We start from the raw sequence: 17,542 nt of genomic DNA, 5'->3' as shown, positions 1-17,542 counted from the left end.
ATATTTTCGTAGGGTGGGCATGTTACTGGAGCATGCTTATTCTTGGCTTAGTTTTTCACAAAAGAAGAGATTCAGATTCCTCTAAACTAGTGGGGTGCAAGTCTTGTTTCCTAAACAAATGGTAGTACACACGTGTGACTTTGAAGTACTGAATTACCCTGCCAAAATGAATGTCATGCTTAAAATTACCACCATCCTTCAATTTCTTCCAAATCAATCCATAAAATACGTGTAATAAGAACTGATTTGTCTGTGAGTACTGTAGTAAATTTTAGTTTCTCCACACATTTTGCTAACAGACGCCTACTCTGTTATCTTTCATTCTTATGAAGAGGCATGTGAGCATCTGAGGAAATTTGGTTACCATCCACAGTCTCCTGTAATGCAGAGCACTAGTGTCTCTGTATTTGTCCCATTAGACCAGTGGGTCCTGGTGCCTTTTTTCCATTCTTCCTTTCCCTTCAGCAGTACTGGAGAGATGCGGTGGCTGTTGGCTGTTCATAGCTAACTCTTTGCAGAGGCCCTTCTGCTTTCTCTCAAGAACTCCACCAGTTTGTCTTCAGTGTAGTGACCATAGGCAGCACACAGATGCTGTTCTGGACATGCTGGTAGTGCTTAGACCCAGGAACCAGGGTGTTGGCTTAGTCAGCTTCTCCCATCTGGCTTGGCCATACTCCATGTGTTACCTGTGCAACAGGCACTAGGCTTAGAAGACCTCTGAGAGGTGGTCGGGAGCCTCTTAGTAGCTGATGTACCACCACATCCTTCTTATCATCTGCTTCTCACTCGCTCCCAGAAGGATTTGGGAGTTTAAGGGTCTGTTAGTTCATGAGGGGACCCATTCAGGGCATGGGAGTCAGGGAGAGTGTTCTACTGATCTCTCTTTGGACTACCACCCAGCAAAGGAGGGCTTCCTGGTTCCTGCATGCAAGCAGATTTCAACACTGCAGACTTTCTGCAGGCACTGAAAGTCCCTCAGCTGATCACGTTGCACCCCAGTGCTCAGCCTCTGCAGCACAGGGCTGAGTTAAGGCAGCACTTTGCTTTGCTGGCTGAGAGCCACCCGCAGACGCTGCTAAAAGTCGCTGGTGCTTCAGTGAATTTGCAGATGCATTTGCAAAAAGCCTGGACTTTTTCCTCGCCTAAAGAGTTCTCCCTTGACAAGGGCAGGGTTGCTTTGAGACCGATGGCTGTGAATGTGCGTGGGAGCACCCTGAGAGGTACCGGGACGCGCGGCTGTCTGTGGCAGGCTGTATGCCACCACGTCCCACCAGATGGAGGGTCTGGGTCCTTGTGGGACAGTGTAGTCTATGGGAGGGCCCTCTGCAGCAGAAGGTGGGTTGGTAAGGGAGCACCTTCTGCTCAGTCCTGAGGAGAAGGAGGAACGAGCCCTGCCAGCCTCAAACTCTCATTCCCTCCAGAAGAGGAAAATCACATCACAGCACCAGTATCGTTATCTTGATTTTCTTTTCCCCCCATCTGCTTGTAACTGTGGACATTGTGTCTGCATCTGATCAGTTATCATCCCTCGTTATGGGCAGGGGCGTGAATTCTTCTGGAGCTTTTGCTGAGTTTGGCTGGGAGCTGTTGGGGCTGATCCGTGAGGCCCCCGAGAGCTGCGGCTGCTGCGTGGTGGCTCTGCCCCCTGCCCCTGCTGAGGGGTGACCGATTAAGCGCAGTCACGCACCTGGGAGGACACAGGCAAGTTTACTTTCTTCCCTCCTGCTGCTTGATGTCTGTTGGGGTCTCAGGAGGCAGACAAAGCACAAAACCAGTGTGCTGCCATGCGTGGCATTACTGTTGCAGGAGCTGGCAGAGGCAGGAGCAACACTGAGAGCGAGCCAGGACAAGGGGAAATGAACTTGGTGGCTATCTAGAAAATTGGTGTTGGCCTGCTTTTCCTGCTTAGTGCAGGGCTGCCCAGCCTTTTCTGCAGTGATTTGCAGTCATGGGGATACCCAGAAGCTACTGTGAGAGGGGACCAGAAGCAATCCTTTCCATCCCCAATGGCAAATTGGGTTTCAGCTTCTTTGACATGCCCCGGATTATTCTGTCTGTCAATTTTGCGCTCAGTTATGATTTTATGCTTAGTTGTTCTGCATGCAAAAGTTTAAACAGGTGAAGAATGCAGTGATTGCCTCCCTGGGCATGCTACAGGCTGATTTCTTACCTCCTTCTGAGCACACATCCAGGTGCTGGGTCTTTTAGCCTCTGCTATTTCTAAACTGTCCAGATCGGAGCAGTCAGTTAAAATTTTCACCTGTGAGTATGGTTTTTTCACACATTTTTCATGTAAGGGAAATAGGTTTGCTGAAAGAAGTGCAAGTATTTATAGACTAGACTAAGACTAGGAATAGAATAGAATAGAATAGAATAGAATAGAATAGAATAGAATAGAATAGAATAGAATTTGTGCAGGATTGGGATACTGCTGTTAAGATCCCTGCCTCTCTGTCATTTTTAAGCATTGCCCTCCAAGGATGCGCTCCAGAGGTTTCTGTAATGACCTTTCCCCACTTATATGGCCAAGCTGAAGGCATGGAAGGAGCCAAGTCCTACCTGGGCCATTAAGCAAGCATCAGTCCTGAAGGACAGAGATCGCATGGTTGCATTTCAGGCTTCCTGATCCTGCAAAGTGAGAGATCTTGGTTTTTTTGCAATGAGATGTGTGCAAAACCGCCAGCTCTCAGCAAGCACTATCGTCCCATTAGACAAGGACTGATTTTTCTTTTGGGTTCTGATGGAGCTTAAAATAGCTCAGGTTCAGATTTGGGGTTTTTGTTTCTTTTAAAGGTGGGAAGGCCACTGTCATGAACACTTTATAGAATAATATTTAAATCTCATGTCAATTCCAGTATGATTTGTGACTTGCAAAGGGTAGAGAAACCACAGTTTCACTAGCTCTTCATCGCCCCTCTGCATCTTAGCAAGCAGCATGTTTTGAAGTATTGGTTTTTGTAAATCATAGGCTATTGATCTCGCTGCTGTCCTGCCCTTTCCCAGTTCATCTTTCATGCAGTGCAAGACAGGAGCGGAGATTTTGTTGTTGAACTTGCACTCCCTCTCCTGGCTGGCTACTTCTACAGCAACAGCACAAAGCGAGTTTTGTCCGTGAGCATTAGGTATGGTAGAGCAATCCATCTGTCCACCCCGTCTCCTCCCACGCTTCAATCCCAGGAAGCAAAAAGCTTACAGGCTGTCGTAATTTCTTTCTCTGATGTCATCTCTGGGATAATTTTTTGGTTCATTTGTGCCATTGTAGCATCTTCCTCCTTCTCCAGTACCAAGCTGTAACGCAGCAACATCTTTGATCAGCTGTCAGCATTCTTGAGTTTATCTTATCAGACATTTCTGGCAGTGGTTTGAGATGGGCACTGGGGCATGTGCATTGTACTCTTACCCAGTGCACAGCTGGGATGTCTTAATCTGCAGCTGTGGAGCTAGGAGTGCACACATTGTGGGTATGAAATTAGGGTTCATATTTTCTTTTCACTTGGAAATAAAACGTAACTGAAGTCATTTTCTATTCATATGAAGACAGGATTTTTTGATGAGCATTTCAAGCCATTCTCTTTGTTTCTTTGAAAATTAAACCCTAGACAAGGTCTAAGACATCCCAAGTTCAGCAGTATCCCTTCAGTCGGCCAGGCAAAGGAAAGCTGCTGTAGTCAGGGAGTGTCTGTGTGGTTTGTGACCTTATCTTCTACCATCAGGCTTGCAGGCTGCTCCTCAGGCTTGTCTCTTGGCATTTTTTAAATGCAGAGGGTTAGAACAAGTCCTGCACTTTTGGAACTCTGGTATATACTAGCATAACCTGTGTCTTCCCAGGATCCTCACAAAAGTGTCCGTGTCTCTTACAGCAAATCTATAAAAAGATGATGTCAGGACAAGTTAAAGCCAATATGTGTTTCTCACAGAAAAATAAAAAAATAAGCTTAAAAAGTCACAGATTTCTAAAAACCTATAGGACCAGAACTGCAGGTTGAAGCTGAGTTTGTCACTATCAGTGAGTAACAAGCAAAGGGTGCCAATATAAATGAGATGATATTTTTAAAACAAGCATGAAATGTGTACTGGCTGCTTTTTATTGTCATAAAGAGAATGGCTGTGAATAAATAGCCTGTGAAAAATGCTTTAACATCATTTCTTTTAGGACTTCAGAGTAAAGCCAGCTTTGCTACTCAGTATTTGTGTTCTTCCTTCTCCAATTTATCCTTTCTCTGTCTTGTACTTAAGCAATGGATGTCCATTCCTCACATTTTTTTCTACTTTTCCTGTTTCCTAGGAGAAAAAGATGTGATCATCCTCGGAGATTTTAACCAGGCTCCGGACAGCAGCGACCACGACATCCTGAGGAAGGAGAAGTTCCATCACCTGGTCCCTTCCAGCACCTTCACCAACATCAGCACAAAGAACCCACAAGGGTCCAAGTCGCTGGATAACATCTGGATCAGTCGGAGCTTGAAAAAGGTTTTCACAGGTAGAGTTACTTTTTAGTGGGGTCATGTAACCTTTAGTTAGGTTAGCATCGTGTGTCAGATTTGGGCAATATTACTTATCTTTTTCTCTGTGATTCTTTTTCATGCAGGCCATTGGGCTGTTGTGCGAGAAGGTCTTACAAACCCATGGATCCCTGATAACTGGTCCTGGGGTGGGGTAGCTTCAGACCACTGCCCCGTGCTTGCTGAATTTTACCTGGAAAAGGACTGGAACAGGAAGGAGGTGACACGGAATGGGAACGGGGTGACAGTTGAACGCAACGATTCCCACGCTAAGCACGAACGATGACATGAACTCGAGGGCGCCTCTTCTGCTCCCCAGGGAGCAGACCAAGGCTCTGTTTTTGCTCATGGCTCAGCAGCGGAGCAGGACTGCCACCCCCTCTCCCTCCTTCCCGCTCTCCTCCCCACGCCTAGAAAGCATCAGCACTTCATTTTGGTGGCCCTGGCTTTGTGCCCCTCCTGGACAGTAGTGGGGTGTCTCACAGCAGCAGAGCAATCTGCAGCTTTTTTCTGGGGACACAGTGGACACTTCCGTGCCTGGAGATTTGGATGAGAATTGTACAGAAAATAAAGTGTACTTTTAATACTGTACAGGATCTTTGCTAAAACACAGCCAAGCAGGGCTTTGCTGCAAGGGTGAGGGGAGAGTTATTTTCCTTTGCCTCCTTGTAAATGGAGGGAGTAAGAGAGGCCCCAAAAAGAGAGACAGCGTGGAAATTCTTGGCAATTCGCAAATGCCACTCAACACTTGCAAAAGCTGCCGAAGCTGGTCCCTACGTGACCTGAAATGAGGCCTGAGTGGTCCCTCTGGCTCAGACTGGAGAGGCCCTGTTCCTTCCACAGCCCCATGTGGGTGTGGGCACCTGTCATCCTTCCCTTCCTCTCTACTTATGTTCCTGGCAGGGTGCATTTTGCCCTAGAAGGGCTTCCTGGAGCTTGGATTTGACTTTTTGTTTGGTGTGCAGCATTTAGTGTTGTATTTTTCCTGCATGCTAGCCTTCAGGAGCTGGGAAACCACCAATTTGTCCCTCTTCAGACCCTGGTCCACTTCTCCAGTGCCCTTTGCTTTGCTCCCTGTTGGGGATCTCACAGGAACAGCCTTTGTCCTGTGGCCCTGCAAGTGGCATCAAAGAGGAGACGTAGCCCTGAGTCTTTCTCTAGGAGTCGGTGTTCTGAGGAGGGCTCTGCCTTAGGGAGAAATAAGACATACGTTGGTGGGAGGACTGTAGATGATCCCCTGTTCATGTGATAACTGCGAAGCCTGACACGTGTTGCACCGACCTCTGCCTCTTGATTTTTTAGGGGTTTTCAACTTCTCCCTCTGGAAGACCAGGCAGTTTACCTCACTTTCCTAAGCTTCGTTGCTGCATGAGCCTGATCCAGGCACCACAACAGGGAGTCTGGATAGTGTGTGGTCATGGTGCATATCGCAGGGATGGGGTCAGCTTCTAAGGAGGTTTGTTTCTCTGCGTATCCTGGGTGGGGAGGACTTCAGTCAGCAAGCTGCCATGACAGAGCCAGGGATGGAGCATTAAATTTGCCACCTACATAAGATTTTTCAAGTAGCGATTAATAAACAGTGACCTAGAAAGGAAGCATACAAGGACTGGAAAAAGCAATTTTGAGTGTGAAAGATACTGAGCTGCCCACTAGCTCAGCGCCTTCTGCTCCAGGCTGCAGATGACCACACAGTTTGCTGCTGAGTGGAAAGGAAAGCTCTCTGGCACAACTCATTGAACTATAAAGGGAAAATGACTCCTGACAGCAATGCCACACCAAAGGAGGTCGTGTAACAGAGGGGTTTAGAGCAAAACAGTATCATATTCTTGTAGCATGTTCATTAACTTTCTGAAATATCATCTCATTTCAGGTAGCAACAACTGATTAAATTCACATGCAAGCACACACGGTTGAGTATTTCAAACAGGTTTTCTGACTATAGGCAAAACTAAACCTGGAGGAAGGTGAAATAGGATGGGTGTGACTCTCAGGCTGAGGGAGGTTTCACTTGACATTTCAAGAGGTTAACTGAAGGACTAAGAGTTCAGAGCATCAGACTAAAAATGTGTATTTAGTTGCTCAGCGTTCCCTTTTAAAAATGGGAGGTGCAGGCATTTACCCCTGGTCATTAAAGAAGCCAGCAGGAGATCTGGCGCCAACTTTCATTCCAGATCCTTGCTGCTGCTTTGACCTTTTCTACCTGGGACAATTTTGCTGCCCCCCTTAATTTGAGCAGCACCAGATCCCCCAAGCAGCTCTCACTGGACCCCTGCACACTATAGGTGAGGATACAATAGAGTTGCCTTAGTCAAACAAATATCAAGTGAGGCGAGCGGCAGTAAAATTGCCAAGAACACACTCACTCACTTGTACCAATTAGTGTTTGGTAGCGTTTCACTGCTATGAATATGTTTGGATGCTGAAATTACTTTATAGCTCTAGAAATAAAACTTGGAAGGGCCAGATTCTATTTAATCTGCTGCAAGTGTAAATAAATGCAGAGGCACCAAGGCCTAAAGAAGCATCTGTAGTCTCCTGTGCAGGTGGTGGTCTGCAAGCAGCAGCACTCGCAGCTGCAGGAGGGGCCCTGATGAGTTTTCTATTAGCATGAGCTGCCAGAGGGGGAAATGAGCTGAGCTGCTCCCCTAACCCATGTGTGAGCTGTGGGGAAGGTTAATGAGGCTGGTCTCTAGCCCAGAGGTTGCTCTGCCCAGCCTGCTGGGAGGAAGCAGGGAGCTCTGGAAAGGTGATTATTTGGTGAACAGAAAGATGCCTTGGAGTAAGATGGGTCCTACAGAGTCAGAAGGAGGAGGATAGAGGAGTTTGATAGCTACAGGTGGAGCTGTGCCTTGCATGGAGCATCAGTACAAGGTACATGCCTGGTTACTTCATGTTGGGAATCAGCCATCTTGCTGGTTTCACTGGTTTTAAAAAGCTTGCTTTGCTTTTTGTGTGTGAGGATGAGGCGGTGGTTGTGAGCCTGATAGATTTTTGGAGTTCCCAGAAGCGTTTGTCATGTTATGGTGGTTCGGAAGGCAAAGTAGCAGCCAGCTTCCTCCTGCAACCGTGGGACCAAACCTGGAAAGTAATTTTATTTCAAGATACTTATAATAGAAGCTAGGCTAGCCCAGCTTTCTGTAGCTGTATTGCCCTGGTAGCACCAAGAGAGGTGCTAATGATGGAGGTAGCGCAGCAACAGTGAGCCTTTCGTGCAAAAGGCCTGATACTGGCTCCACACCTTGCATGCTCTGGGCTCCACTCAGGAGCCCAAATTTTGTGAGGCTGAGTTCTGCTTTTGTAAGTAATGTCACCAACGGCTACAGACTGATTTGGTCCAGGTTTATTTTTTCTGAAGTATAGTCACTTCTGGAAGGCAATTCAGCTGACCTGTGCACAGCAAAGAGTTGTGGAGCTCTTCCCTGCCCACTGCAAGTGGAGCCTGGCTGCTTTCTTACAGCTAAGTGCTGCCTCTTATCCCCTGACACATGCCAGCCTCAGACCTCCCCTGGCCTGGTGACATGGTGAAGGCTGCTGGGCAGCCCGTGGTCCCTGCGGGGGCTGTGGCTGGTGAGACCCTGCAGTGGGAGCTCTGTTCTGTCCTCTTCCTGGCTGCCTCTGAGAGGAGAGGTGGCTCCTAGTGGGGCACAGTTGGGTTTTCACCTTGTTTCTACCTTTTAGCAGCTGCTGGAATAAGAGCTTAAAGCAGCGCCCTGCTTGCCGAAGCTGAGGGAGGCATGGCTGGTGTTTGGCCTCTCCTCTTTGCTCCCTGTGGTGAAAGCTTTTAAAATATTCACAGTCGAATTATTCTCCTTTCCTATTTGCTCTGATCTGTTTGCTTCAGAGCAGAGCCTCTGCTTCATCCTCTAGGCTTTTTAGGAGGATTTATTTGGCAAATGTCCATTTGGTCACCTGACTTTGCTGTGTTGTTGCATCAAGCAGTGCTGCAAAACGTCTGAAAAAAACCCTGAGGAATAATTTGGAGAGCTGCTAAAAACCTCTGAGAAGCATACGCAATCAAATAACTGTCCTGGAAATGAACTTCCAAGAACCAGGTCATGGCAGCAGCAGGTTGAATAAATCCTGGTGCAGCAGGGGTGAAAGCTTGATCACACAAGGTAACCAGCCTTGGTCTTGGCACTCGAGCCCTCGTGGGAATCAGTGCTCAGCATTCCTAGGAAAGGACAGAAAAGGGTCAGCCTAGGGGATTTCAAGGTTTTCCTGGGCAGCTAAATGACTTTTTTTGAGAATGGGTTGATTTTTGGTTTTAAAACTGGTGTCTGGAGCGAGCATGCTGGCCACAGGCAGGAGTTGGACATGATGGGAAGCAGAGCTCTCAGGGCAGCAGCTGCTGTTCCCTCCCTGGGGGCACTTCAGGTCATAAATTCAAGCACTCAGAAATTGGGTGGAAATGTCCCAAATTTAAGTTATGAGCTTTTCCTTAGCTGCAGAAAGCAAGGCAAAACCACACAGGCATTTCCTGGCCTTTCACTTTCCAGATTTCACACTTTCATACAGAGTTTCTAGATGGGAAAAACTTCTTAGAAGACTCGTGTTCATTTGTTTTTCCAAAGCAAAACGCAAAGTTCTCCCCCGTGCAAGGAGTCATACTGACTGTGAAGCAAGTTCTTGTGGGAAAATTAGCGTGCAGCAGCTTTTTTCATTCTCAGAAGAGGTGCAGGAGCGACCCTTGTGACTCGGGTGCTGTGGGGGTGTGACTGAAGCGCCTTGCCAGCGGCCTGCACAGCTCTTGCTGCCGCCACTCAGCAGCCCTGGGCTGTGTCCCACGACCCGAGGGCAGGACGTGACCGCAATGGCAGACGGAGCCCTTGGCTGCCTCTGCCTTGGCCGGTTACTGCTTTGTTATAAGCAATGTCAGGAGGCTGCAACTCTGTGATCCCACGCCTCTTACGAGAGGCCACACGTATATGGGACAATATATAGTATAAAGGCACATGCATATTCAAGCAGACCATTTTATCATCAGGTTATGAGATTTTTAAAAATTTTTAATGTTTTTAAGTCTTAAGTCATTTTGACCTCCATATCTGGAAGTAAAAAAGCTACTGCATAGAATCAAAGTAGGACTTAGTCCAGAGTGCCCACAGGTTACCAGTACACTCAGGAAACATGTGGCTGGGTGACCCTTGGATGACCCATCCTTCTGGTCATCTCGGAACCCTGTGTGATGAGACATTCCCAGCCTGAGGGATGTCCAAAGGTCTTTCTTTATCAGTTGTGTGAAAGAACAGGCCTTGTTTAAAAAAAATAAAATAAAATGGAATGTGCACAGACCTGACTTGCCATACTGGTTACACTTTGTGTGAAGAGATAACACAAGGAGCACCAGCACTGAGCTCTCAGAGCACTTGCCCACCGGTTTTTGGAGCGGCCTTCAAGGAAACTGTTCCTTTTTCAGACGTCCTCCAGCCCCTGGCACGCTTGGTAGCCAAGAGGGGCTGCCTTGCAGCTGGGTGGTTACTTTATGTTTCCCCTCTCTTACTGCTTGAGGTGATTGGCTTGCTCCCATGAAGGTCACTCACAGTATGTGCCTGGCTGGGCACTCTTTCGTACTCTCATTTGGGGGAAACTTAACCTGATTCCTTCAACTCTAGGACTATTAATTTCGCTAGTAGTTTTGTGGTCATGCTACTTGTCCCCTTTGCATGTGAGGTTTTCCCAGCTGTTTTAAAGGGCCTTCTCACCCTGTCCTCCTCCACACCAGTGCTCCCTTGGGTCAGCAAGATGCCGGAGTAGAAGTGCTTGTGCTCAGTTTCCTCCCCGTGCCTGGGGGGCTGTATGGAGGCATATCTGGAGACCCAAAGGGCAGCAATATTGGTTGGCTGATACGTGCCGTGCTTTTCCCTGTGTGTCGCCTCTGGGACGGAGGGAGTAGTATGTCTGCTTGTAGCATCATGCATTGCTTTATGCTTAGAAATAAGCCTGTCCCACCAGGCTGGAGACCTGCTGTTGCTCCTTTCTATCTGCAGCAGCAATGTAACAGGCAGGGCTCTGGGTTGGGAGGGTGTGACCAGAGCTGCACTTAACCACGTTTTTCACTTTAAAAAAGAAGGAAAAATATTTCTTTTGCCTTTGGGACAGGCGAGGACCCATGAAGGAGCCTCAAAGAGTCAGAGGAGGGGAAGGGGATGTGAGAGAGATGTCAAACGCATGGGGAGTGGGGGGACAGGCAGGAATGGCACGAGGGCTCCCTGAAGTGACGCACATCTAGGACATAGCTGCAACATGGAGTGTCCTATGGAAAAGGGGGAAGAAATACCTGAGTAAGGATTATGGGAGCTAGAGGAGTGTGGGGCAGAGAGGAGCTGGGAAAGGAGGAAAGATGGAGATGGGAGACCAGATGGAGAAGTGAATCACAGCTGGAGGCTTCTCCACATGGTCCTGTGTGTCTGGTGACAAATCTTGCCCAAACCTGGAAAAGCTTCTTTTCTGAAAGCTGTAAAGGAAGATCAGAAATACAAGGGACCTCATCTTTAAAATATTGCTAGGGGAAGAGGAGGGAGAAGTTTGACTCGTAGATCACATATGTATTTTTTTGATGGGTGGGAGTGAATTGACTTACTTCCTAGGTTCAGAGATGGATGATGTGATAGTGAAGGTATTCTTGAGATAAAACAGAAAGTGAAGGAGTGGGATTAAATAAACAGAGCTTGAAGGATGAGTGCTAGAGACCAGGGCAAAAATCCAAGCAGAAAACACAGAAAATAAGCTGGAAGAGACATCCTGACCAATCTCTTGTTGTGACGTGGCATGAGACGGAAATTGGACCCTGATGTATGTACATGAGAGCCCCAAGCACAATTTTCAGGGTGCTGCTGGGACAGGGCCTGAACGTGAGCCCAGCTCTGCTATATCTGATGAGCTGTGCAGGGGGGCTGGTGTTGGCGTGTGCTCTTTCTCCTCCAAAGCCCCCCAGCATCACACAGGCCAGCGGAGAGGGTCCCTGTGGGAATGTGCCCACCCTGCTCTGACCCTGCACCACGAGAAGGGTACCATGGCCTGGAGGCAGCCGCTCCTGCATCACCGGTCACCTTCCTCCCACCACCAAGTTTTCTTGGGGAATTTTTTTCTCTTCAAAACCGTATCTATCCAACCCAGTCCCACTCACTCACATGAGCCCTGGCTGTGTGGTCTCCATCCACATTCTTTTCTGCTTTGTACACTAGCCAGCATAGTTGTAACTTCAGCCTTGCTTTCTTCATCATCTACAGAGCTGAAATAACACTGTACTTTGCCCTGTGTGTCCATAGACACTTTAGGAAATGGGGCTGTGTCTGAGGCACTATGCGATTGGGGAAGATACAAAATATTTCAGCAGCACCATAAGAAATTTATTGAGACCACTTTAATGGGAAGGGTACGGCTGTGCCTTGAGAGGTAATTCTGGTGGCATCTTTTTATTATTGAATCAAAGTAAATGAATGTGTTTAAAATTAAATATCCAAATTTTCTGGATTTAATTTAATATAGACTTACAGTTATGAAAACTGTAATTGTTCAGCAAAGCCAAAATATGTTCTCCCCTGTGTATATTAAAGATACACAATCTCATTTTAAACTGCATACTGAAAAGAACTCAACTTCTTAATTTGGTGCTAATATATTATGAAATTTAGAACACTTTTAAATGAACCCTTCCTTAAAAAAAACCCTATTGTTTTAGCTGTTTCCTTTTGCTTTTCTTTTGGCTTAGACAGTGCCTCTTTCAACTTCCACCCTGACTCGTGTGTTGTCAGACTTCCATCTGGTTTCCAGCATAAAGGATTTCCAGCTTTCCCTCCTCACCAGGCAGGCAGGAGCATCACTGAGACCCTCGGTGCTGGAATTTCTCCTGAACCTGCTTGCAGGGCATCCAGCTTCACAAGGCTGGCACCTGAGTGCTGGAAAAAGGGTTTCAGAGTTCAGTAGTCCTGCAGATCTCCTGTAACAAATGGGAAATTTATTCAGTACTGGAATACAAGGCTCGAGCGTTGTTTCATGCTGTTGACACTGTAGAAGGGGTCTCTGGGATGCACTGGGTGAGAGACAGCAGTGGTGATTTGGGAGCCTGTGGTGGCAGGAGATTTCAGGCTGCGTTTTCCAAACTGGCTAACAAGGGAGGGCGAATATAATGCAATAATATTTAGCTATCTCACAAGGCACATCAGCTAGTGACTTTTAAAGTATTTTTCTGTTAAAAAGAACCCACAACCCTTAAACGTTATTAACCATAAGGAGCTGACAGGACTCCCTGAAGATAAGCAAGCATGTTTCATAATGTGAGAGGGGACACAAAGCCCTGAAATGAAACAGCTGGGGGGGGGGGGGGGGGGGGGGGGGCAGATCCAAGTGTTAAAGCAGAGCATTTGGAGTTACCATTTCCTGCATGGGTGGCGCTGAGAAACGCATTGCAGCAAAGTGGCTCTGATGATGCCTCAGAGCGTATCTTGGAAAAAAGGGAGGGTGTGTAATTTCCCTGTGAGCAGCCAGGCCTTCTGACAGAGCAGAGGGAGCTGTACCCAATGTAAGGCTTCAGCAGACCCTTTCATGACTCCAACCCTGACTTTTTCAAAACTGTTATCAGAAAGCCATCTTTTCCATGCACAGCTTGGGATGTCCAACTAGCTGCAGAGCTAATGCCACTGAAAGAGAGTAATGCTCTCACACGGTATGATATAACACTTCAGTACTCTCATCTCTGTCATTCTTTCATTTATCTTTATTTGTAAAAGTTGTATAAAATGCCTTTCAAGATTGGTCTGGTGAGACTGGGAAGCTTCTCCAATGTTGACCAGGTTTCTGTATAGGAATAATGTAGAAGTAGCAAGATGTGGATACACAGCAAAGCAAATGAGACAGACTGCTGGGAAAGGCTGTCATCACATCACTGACATCGTGAAACTGTAAAGTGACACGAGCTCACGTGGACTGCTGTCGTATGCTTTATAACAGAACTTCAGTATCACGACTTAGTAACCAGACTCTTCACAGTGGGGAAAAAAAAAAAAAATAAATCAGGAAAATTTACAAAAGCTACACTTCAAAATTTGAAACACTTTTACAAAGGAGGAAGGACAAATCTGATGCTGAAAACAGAAGTTGACAGCTTCATCCATTGCTACAGTGTTACTTTGATACTGACCACTTCCAGACTCCAACCTTGCACAAGGTGAATCTATTTCTGGCATAACAAAGAACAAAAGTTTGATGGCACCTACTGCTTTGACAAAAATGTGATGAGGGTCTTCGTGTAAAGCAGAAAGGCCTGTAGTAGTGTTCAGGGCTACAGAGTGGTAACAGAGTCAGCTGGCTGTTGGACGAAGGGCTGTAGGCATGGTATTTTGTGGCAAAGGCAGGGTGACTAGCAGAGCCTCCTGGTTTCAAGAACACATTATGTACACACACTTAGATTATAAAACATTACTGCTGGGTGAGGAGGAAAAGCACTTTGATTATGTAGAAGTCACTGGAGGAAGGCAAGGATCGCTCCTATAAGAAGAAAATCAGTTCAGAATTGTCCCTTTCATACAGGACTGGCCCTTTCTCATGCCCCTGAGCCAGCAAAATGAGCCAGATTCTTCCACAGTATAGCTCGAACAATCTCTGCCCGATTTACTCCAAAGAGAGCTTTTGACTGCGATGTTTGACTCAGCCTCAGTCATGTGTGTCTTTCTTGCTGCTTCTGGCAAAGGAACCAAAGCACGTGGGTGTGGAGATGCAAATAGTTCCTGTCAGGCTGCTGCAACACCGTGTCTACTCGGCACAGCAAAAAAACAAAGCTGGGCAGGCAAATTCACCAGTGATCAAACCAGACAGCCTGAAGGGGACAAGGAGAGAAAGGGGGCTTTTATTTCAGCATACAGAGGCTGAAAGGCTTTCAGCTCGTGAACAATACTGACAATATAAAATTAAGGCTGCTGCAAGCAGTTCTTGGTCCCTGCTTTGAAAATAACCAAATTTAGTAAATTTATGCTTGTTGAGTGCATTTTCTTTTTCGAAGCAGTGAGCCAGCCAGCTGCTGCAAATGCACCTGCAAAACTATCTAAAGGCAGCTGCTTTTATGGGATTATTCAAAACCCTTCAGACCTCTTAGCCAACTGAGAGCTTTCCCTCACAGATTTTCCTGTGCATCAGAAAATGTGTTCTCATGATTTTGCTGTCATGGCTGGTAATGCCCTGGGTGTAAAATAAGTGGGAGGGTTTTTCCATCCATTTCATTCAAGAACACGATAAGCAGGGAGGGATGCATACCAGGGCTCGGGTCCATGCAAATGTGGTGTAGAGGAAACCTTGGCTCCATCTATCCGCCTTATCCAATGCCAGGCTTGTTACCAGTGGGCCAAGGCAGAAGAGGAAGAAATGGCAGAAGCCCTGTCCAAAGATGTCCCTAGTTCCTGCCCAGCCTCTCCTACCATAGCTGCTTCCCAGGAGTTCAGAGGAGCCCTGATAAAATGCCATCTACTAAAACAAAACCCCAGAGAAAGTCAGAATACTTACAGGTACAAAATTTGCCTCGATAATTCCATAATACTCTGGAATCAGAATATGTAGCTTATGTAGTTAAGTCCTCCTTGAGCCATCTAAGCTATTTATCATGTGATGAGCTGTGCCTTACAGTAAGGTCCTTTCTCTTCTTGGTTCTGGACATAGCACCAGCAGTTAAAACAGAGGTAAGGTTGCTTCAGAGTGGTGTAGCACTTCTGCTGGAACACAGGAATAGGGCACTTGTGAGTCTTCTTTCCCTGCGCCCCCCATTCACATCTTGTTTCTTCTGTGAGCTCTGCAAGCTCAAGCTTGCTGCAGCATGGAGGTACTGCTCCAAAAAATGACTTGACCCTCTGTAGGCTCAGGTGACCCAGAGAAGATTGGGTATTGCCTGCTGTACTGAATCATGTCCCTGTGTTCCTGAATGTATTCAAAATACGTAAGTCATGAAATCACAGTTCTGCCCGATCCTTCTTCCAAAACACTGCCATGTTGAACTTCCTAGATATGCTATGCTGGTCCTCAAAGGAGGGAGACCCTTTCCAGAATTCAGCTTCCCAAAACATGTCCTATACAGATAAAGCTGTGGAACAGTGTAAATTTTTGAGGGGATAAAGGGGGGATAACTTTGCTACCTGCTTACAGCCATTAAAACAGCAATACTTATTTTCTTTTTGGTTTTTTTTTTTTTTTCAAATGCTAAGTCTCCCAGTAAAAATACCCAAACTTTTTATAACATTACAGAGCTTCGATCCTATGGCACAAAGACTTGCTTCTGTGCACCGTGTTTTTAAACTTTCTTTTTTCACTGCAATGAAGACCAAATGGGAAAGAGTTACACAGACAGCAATGTAGCATAATCTACAGCAGTTCTATTGCCATGAAACCTGAAAGCTATGACCAAAGACAGGGCAAACACAAGTGAACTAAGGGGGAATTTCTCCTATTTTTCCTTTCCTCCACATCTAAACCTGGGTGAGAAAAGGCAGTATATTACAAAAGACAGTGTCAAGCGCTATACCTGGCATACAAAACACAGTACATGGTTGGACAGATCACTGCAAAGGAATTCCTAAGCCAAATTTTTAAAAATGCACAAACCCCTTAAAAAATAATCAGTATACAATCACAATGCAAAAGGAACAGAAAGAGGCTTTTTCAGAATTCCATGTATTCTAGCCACCCTTCCCTCCCACTCCACCCCTCATAATTCCATTTTCACAAGCTCTGGGAAGTCCAGTTCTACATCTTCACAGAATAAGTGAATGGTGAGCTAATACTGTTAATTTATGAGATCCTGGAGCTCCTCATCAGTCAGCTCATTGACTTCCATGATCTTTTCCAAGTGTTCCATATACCGGGCATGGTCTTGCAAAAAGTGTGGTACCCTCATGTTCTCAATCACAGCTAATCCTTTCAGGCGGTCCACATCCTCATATGAGATCTGTAAGGAAGGACATGAGTTAATTTTGCACCACAGTCCTGTTATTTCTCTGCTACAGATCTAAATCCTCTCTTGTAGATGAGAAAAGATTTCAGAGCAGAGGGATTTAAAACCTTGTGAGAATCATTTGAAAACATGAACAATTGTGTGTCTCTGTAGAAGATGCAAAAAAAAAGTAATTTTAGCAAATGCATCCATACTTCCCGATTCTGCTTTTGAGTGAGTGAACAGACTCACTGGAACCTGAGTGAGAATGACCTACAACAGCTGCAGGAATAGAGGGAAAGGGTGGAGCACGTATGAGTCTCAGAGTCTTTTCTCAAAGAGGTGGAAAGATTAACATAAGAATGGAAAAAACACTGTGCCAAAGACTGAGGAACTAGAAAAGGAGTGCAGCACAGGTATGGCACTGGAAGCAGGCAGGCTCTGGCTTTGGGAAAGGCCTGGTGCCAGCTGACCTGAACTCTACTGTTTTCATTTTCACAATCAAGTGTGCTTATGGAAAGCAAATTAAAATGCACCTCTACTAACTAACTACAGCATGGGCAACCCTTAAGCTTCTCGATTTTATTTTATTTTTTCCCATTCAATAGCAGGGCAGAGACTGGGTTTGCCTCTTGGCATCAGATTCTTCTGGGTATAGGTGTGACACTCTCAAATGTTTTCCAGCTACTACAGGGTCTACTGTTCTTTTTCTAATGAAAGCTGAGATTTTTCTTCATAGTCTTATGATTCTAAGAGCTAGGACTTCAAGTCTTGAGCTCACAATAGTTCAAGGTGCTGTGAATGATGGTGCAGAAAGGATGAATGCCTTGACTGTGCAACAGCTACATAAGCTGCCCTGCAAGCACAGAGCAGGACTCACTGGGCAGCAATCCAGTGTGATGAAATTTATGTGGTTGACGCTTTGTCTACAAGCTGCGTGTTCGGGGCACCCTACAGACAGAAGCATATGTACTGGCAAAAACCAAATGCCTGGCTGTGCTTACTAACTGGCACATCCTATTTCCTCACAGCAGGTTTGTGCCAGGTGGCTTGAGAGTGGAGCCTGCTCCTTCCAGCCTTTTTACCCCATGTTTCTTCCTAGGAGTGAAGAACTGCTCAGTGAGGTTTC

The 17,542-nt window shown here is 46.3% G+C and overlaps 2 protein-coding genes across 6 annotated transcripts in view; one reads left to right on the top strand and one right to left on the bottom strand.

The window, feature by feature from the left end:
* The window catches only part of EEPD1 (endonuclease/exonuclease/phosphatase family domain containing 1), a 75,168-nt gene extending 62,421 nt beyond the window's left edge, over positions 1 to 12,747 (top strand). For both annotated transcript variants that reach the window (XM_074900803.1, XM_074900802.1), the window contains 2 exons: positions 4,286 to 4,480; positions 4,589 to 12,747. In XM_074900803.1, coding sequence (XP_074756904.1) covers positions 4,286 to 4,480; positions 4,589 to 4,788 — 395 coding nt within the window. In that variant the 3' untranslated portion in view covers positions 4,789 to 12,747. The remainder of the gene's footprint in view (positions 1 to 4,285; positions 4,481 to 4,588) is intronic.
* A 451-nt stretch (positions 12,748 to 13,198) lies between these two features.
* The window catches only part of MATCAP2 (microtubule associated tyrosine carboxypeptidase 2), a 29,588-nt gene continuing 25,244 nt past the window's right edge, over positions 13,199 to 17,542 (bottom strand). For 3 of the 4 annotated variants that reach the window (XM_074900798.1, XM_074900800.1, XM_074900799.1), the window contains one exon: positions 13,199 to 16,428. In XM_074900798.1, coding sequence (XP_074756899.1) covers positions 16,267 to 16,428 — 162 coding nt within the window. In that variant the 3' untranslated portion in view covers positions 13,199 to 16,266. The remainder of the gene's footprint in view (positions 16,429 to 17,542) is intronic. The other variant, XR_012633237.1, reaches the window with a different exon arrangement.

Source organism: Athene noctua, chromosome 2, assembly GCF_965140245.1.
Source record: "Athene noctua chromosome 2, bAthNoc1.hap1.1, whole genome shotgun sequence".
Taxonomy (NCBI): Eukaryota; Metazoa; Chordata; class Aves; order Strigiformes; family Strigidae; genus Athene; species Athene noctua.
Note: the sequence above shows the minus strand (reverse complement) of the source record. Positions and strands in the feature narration are given on the sequence as shown.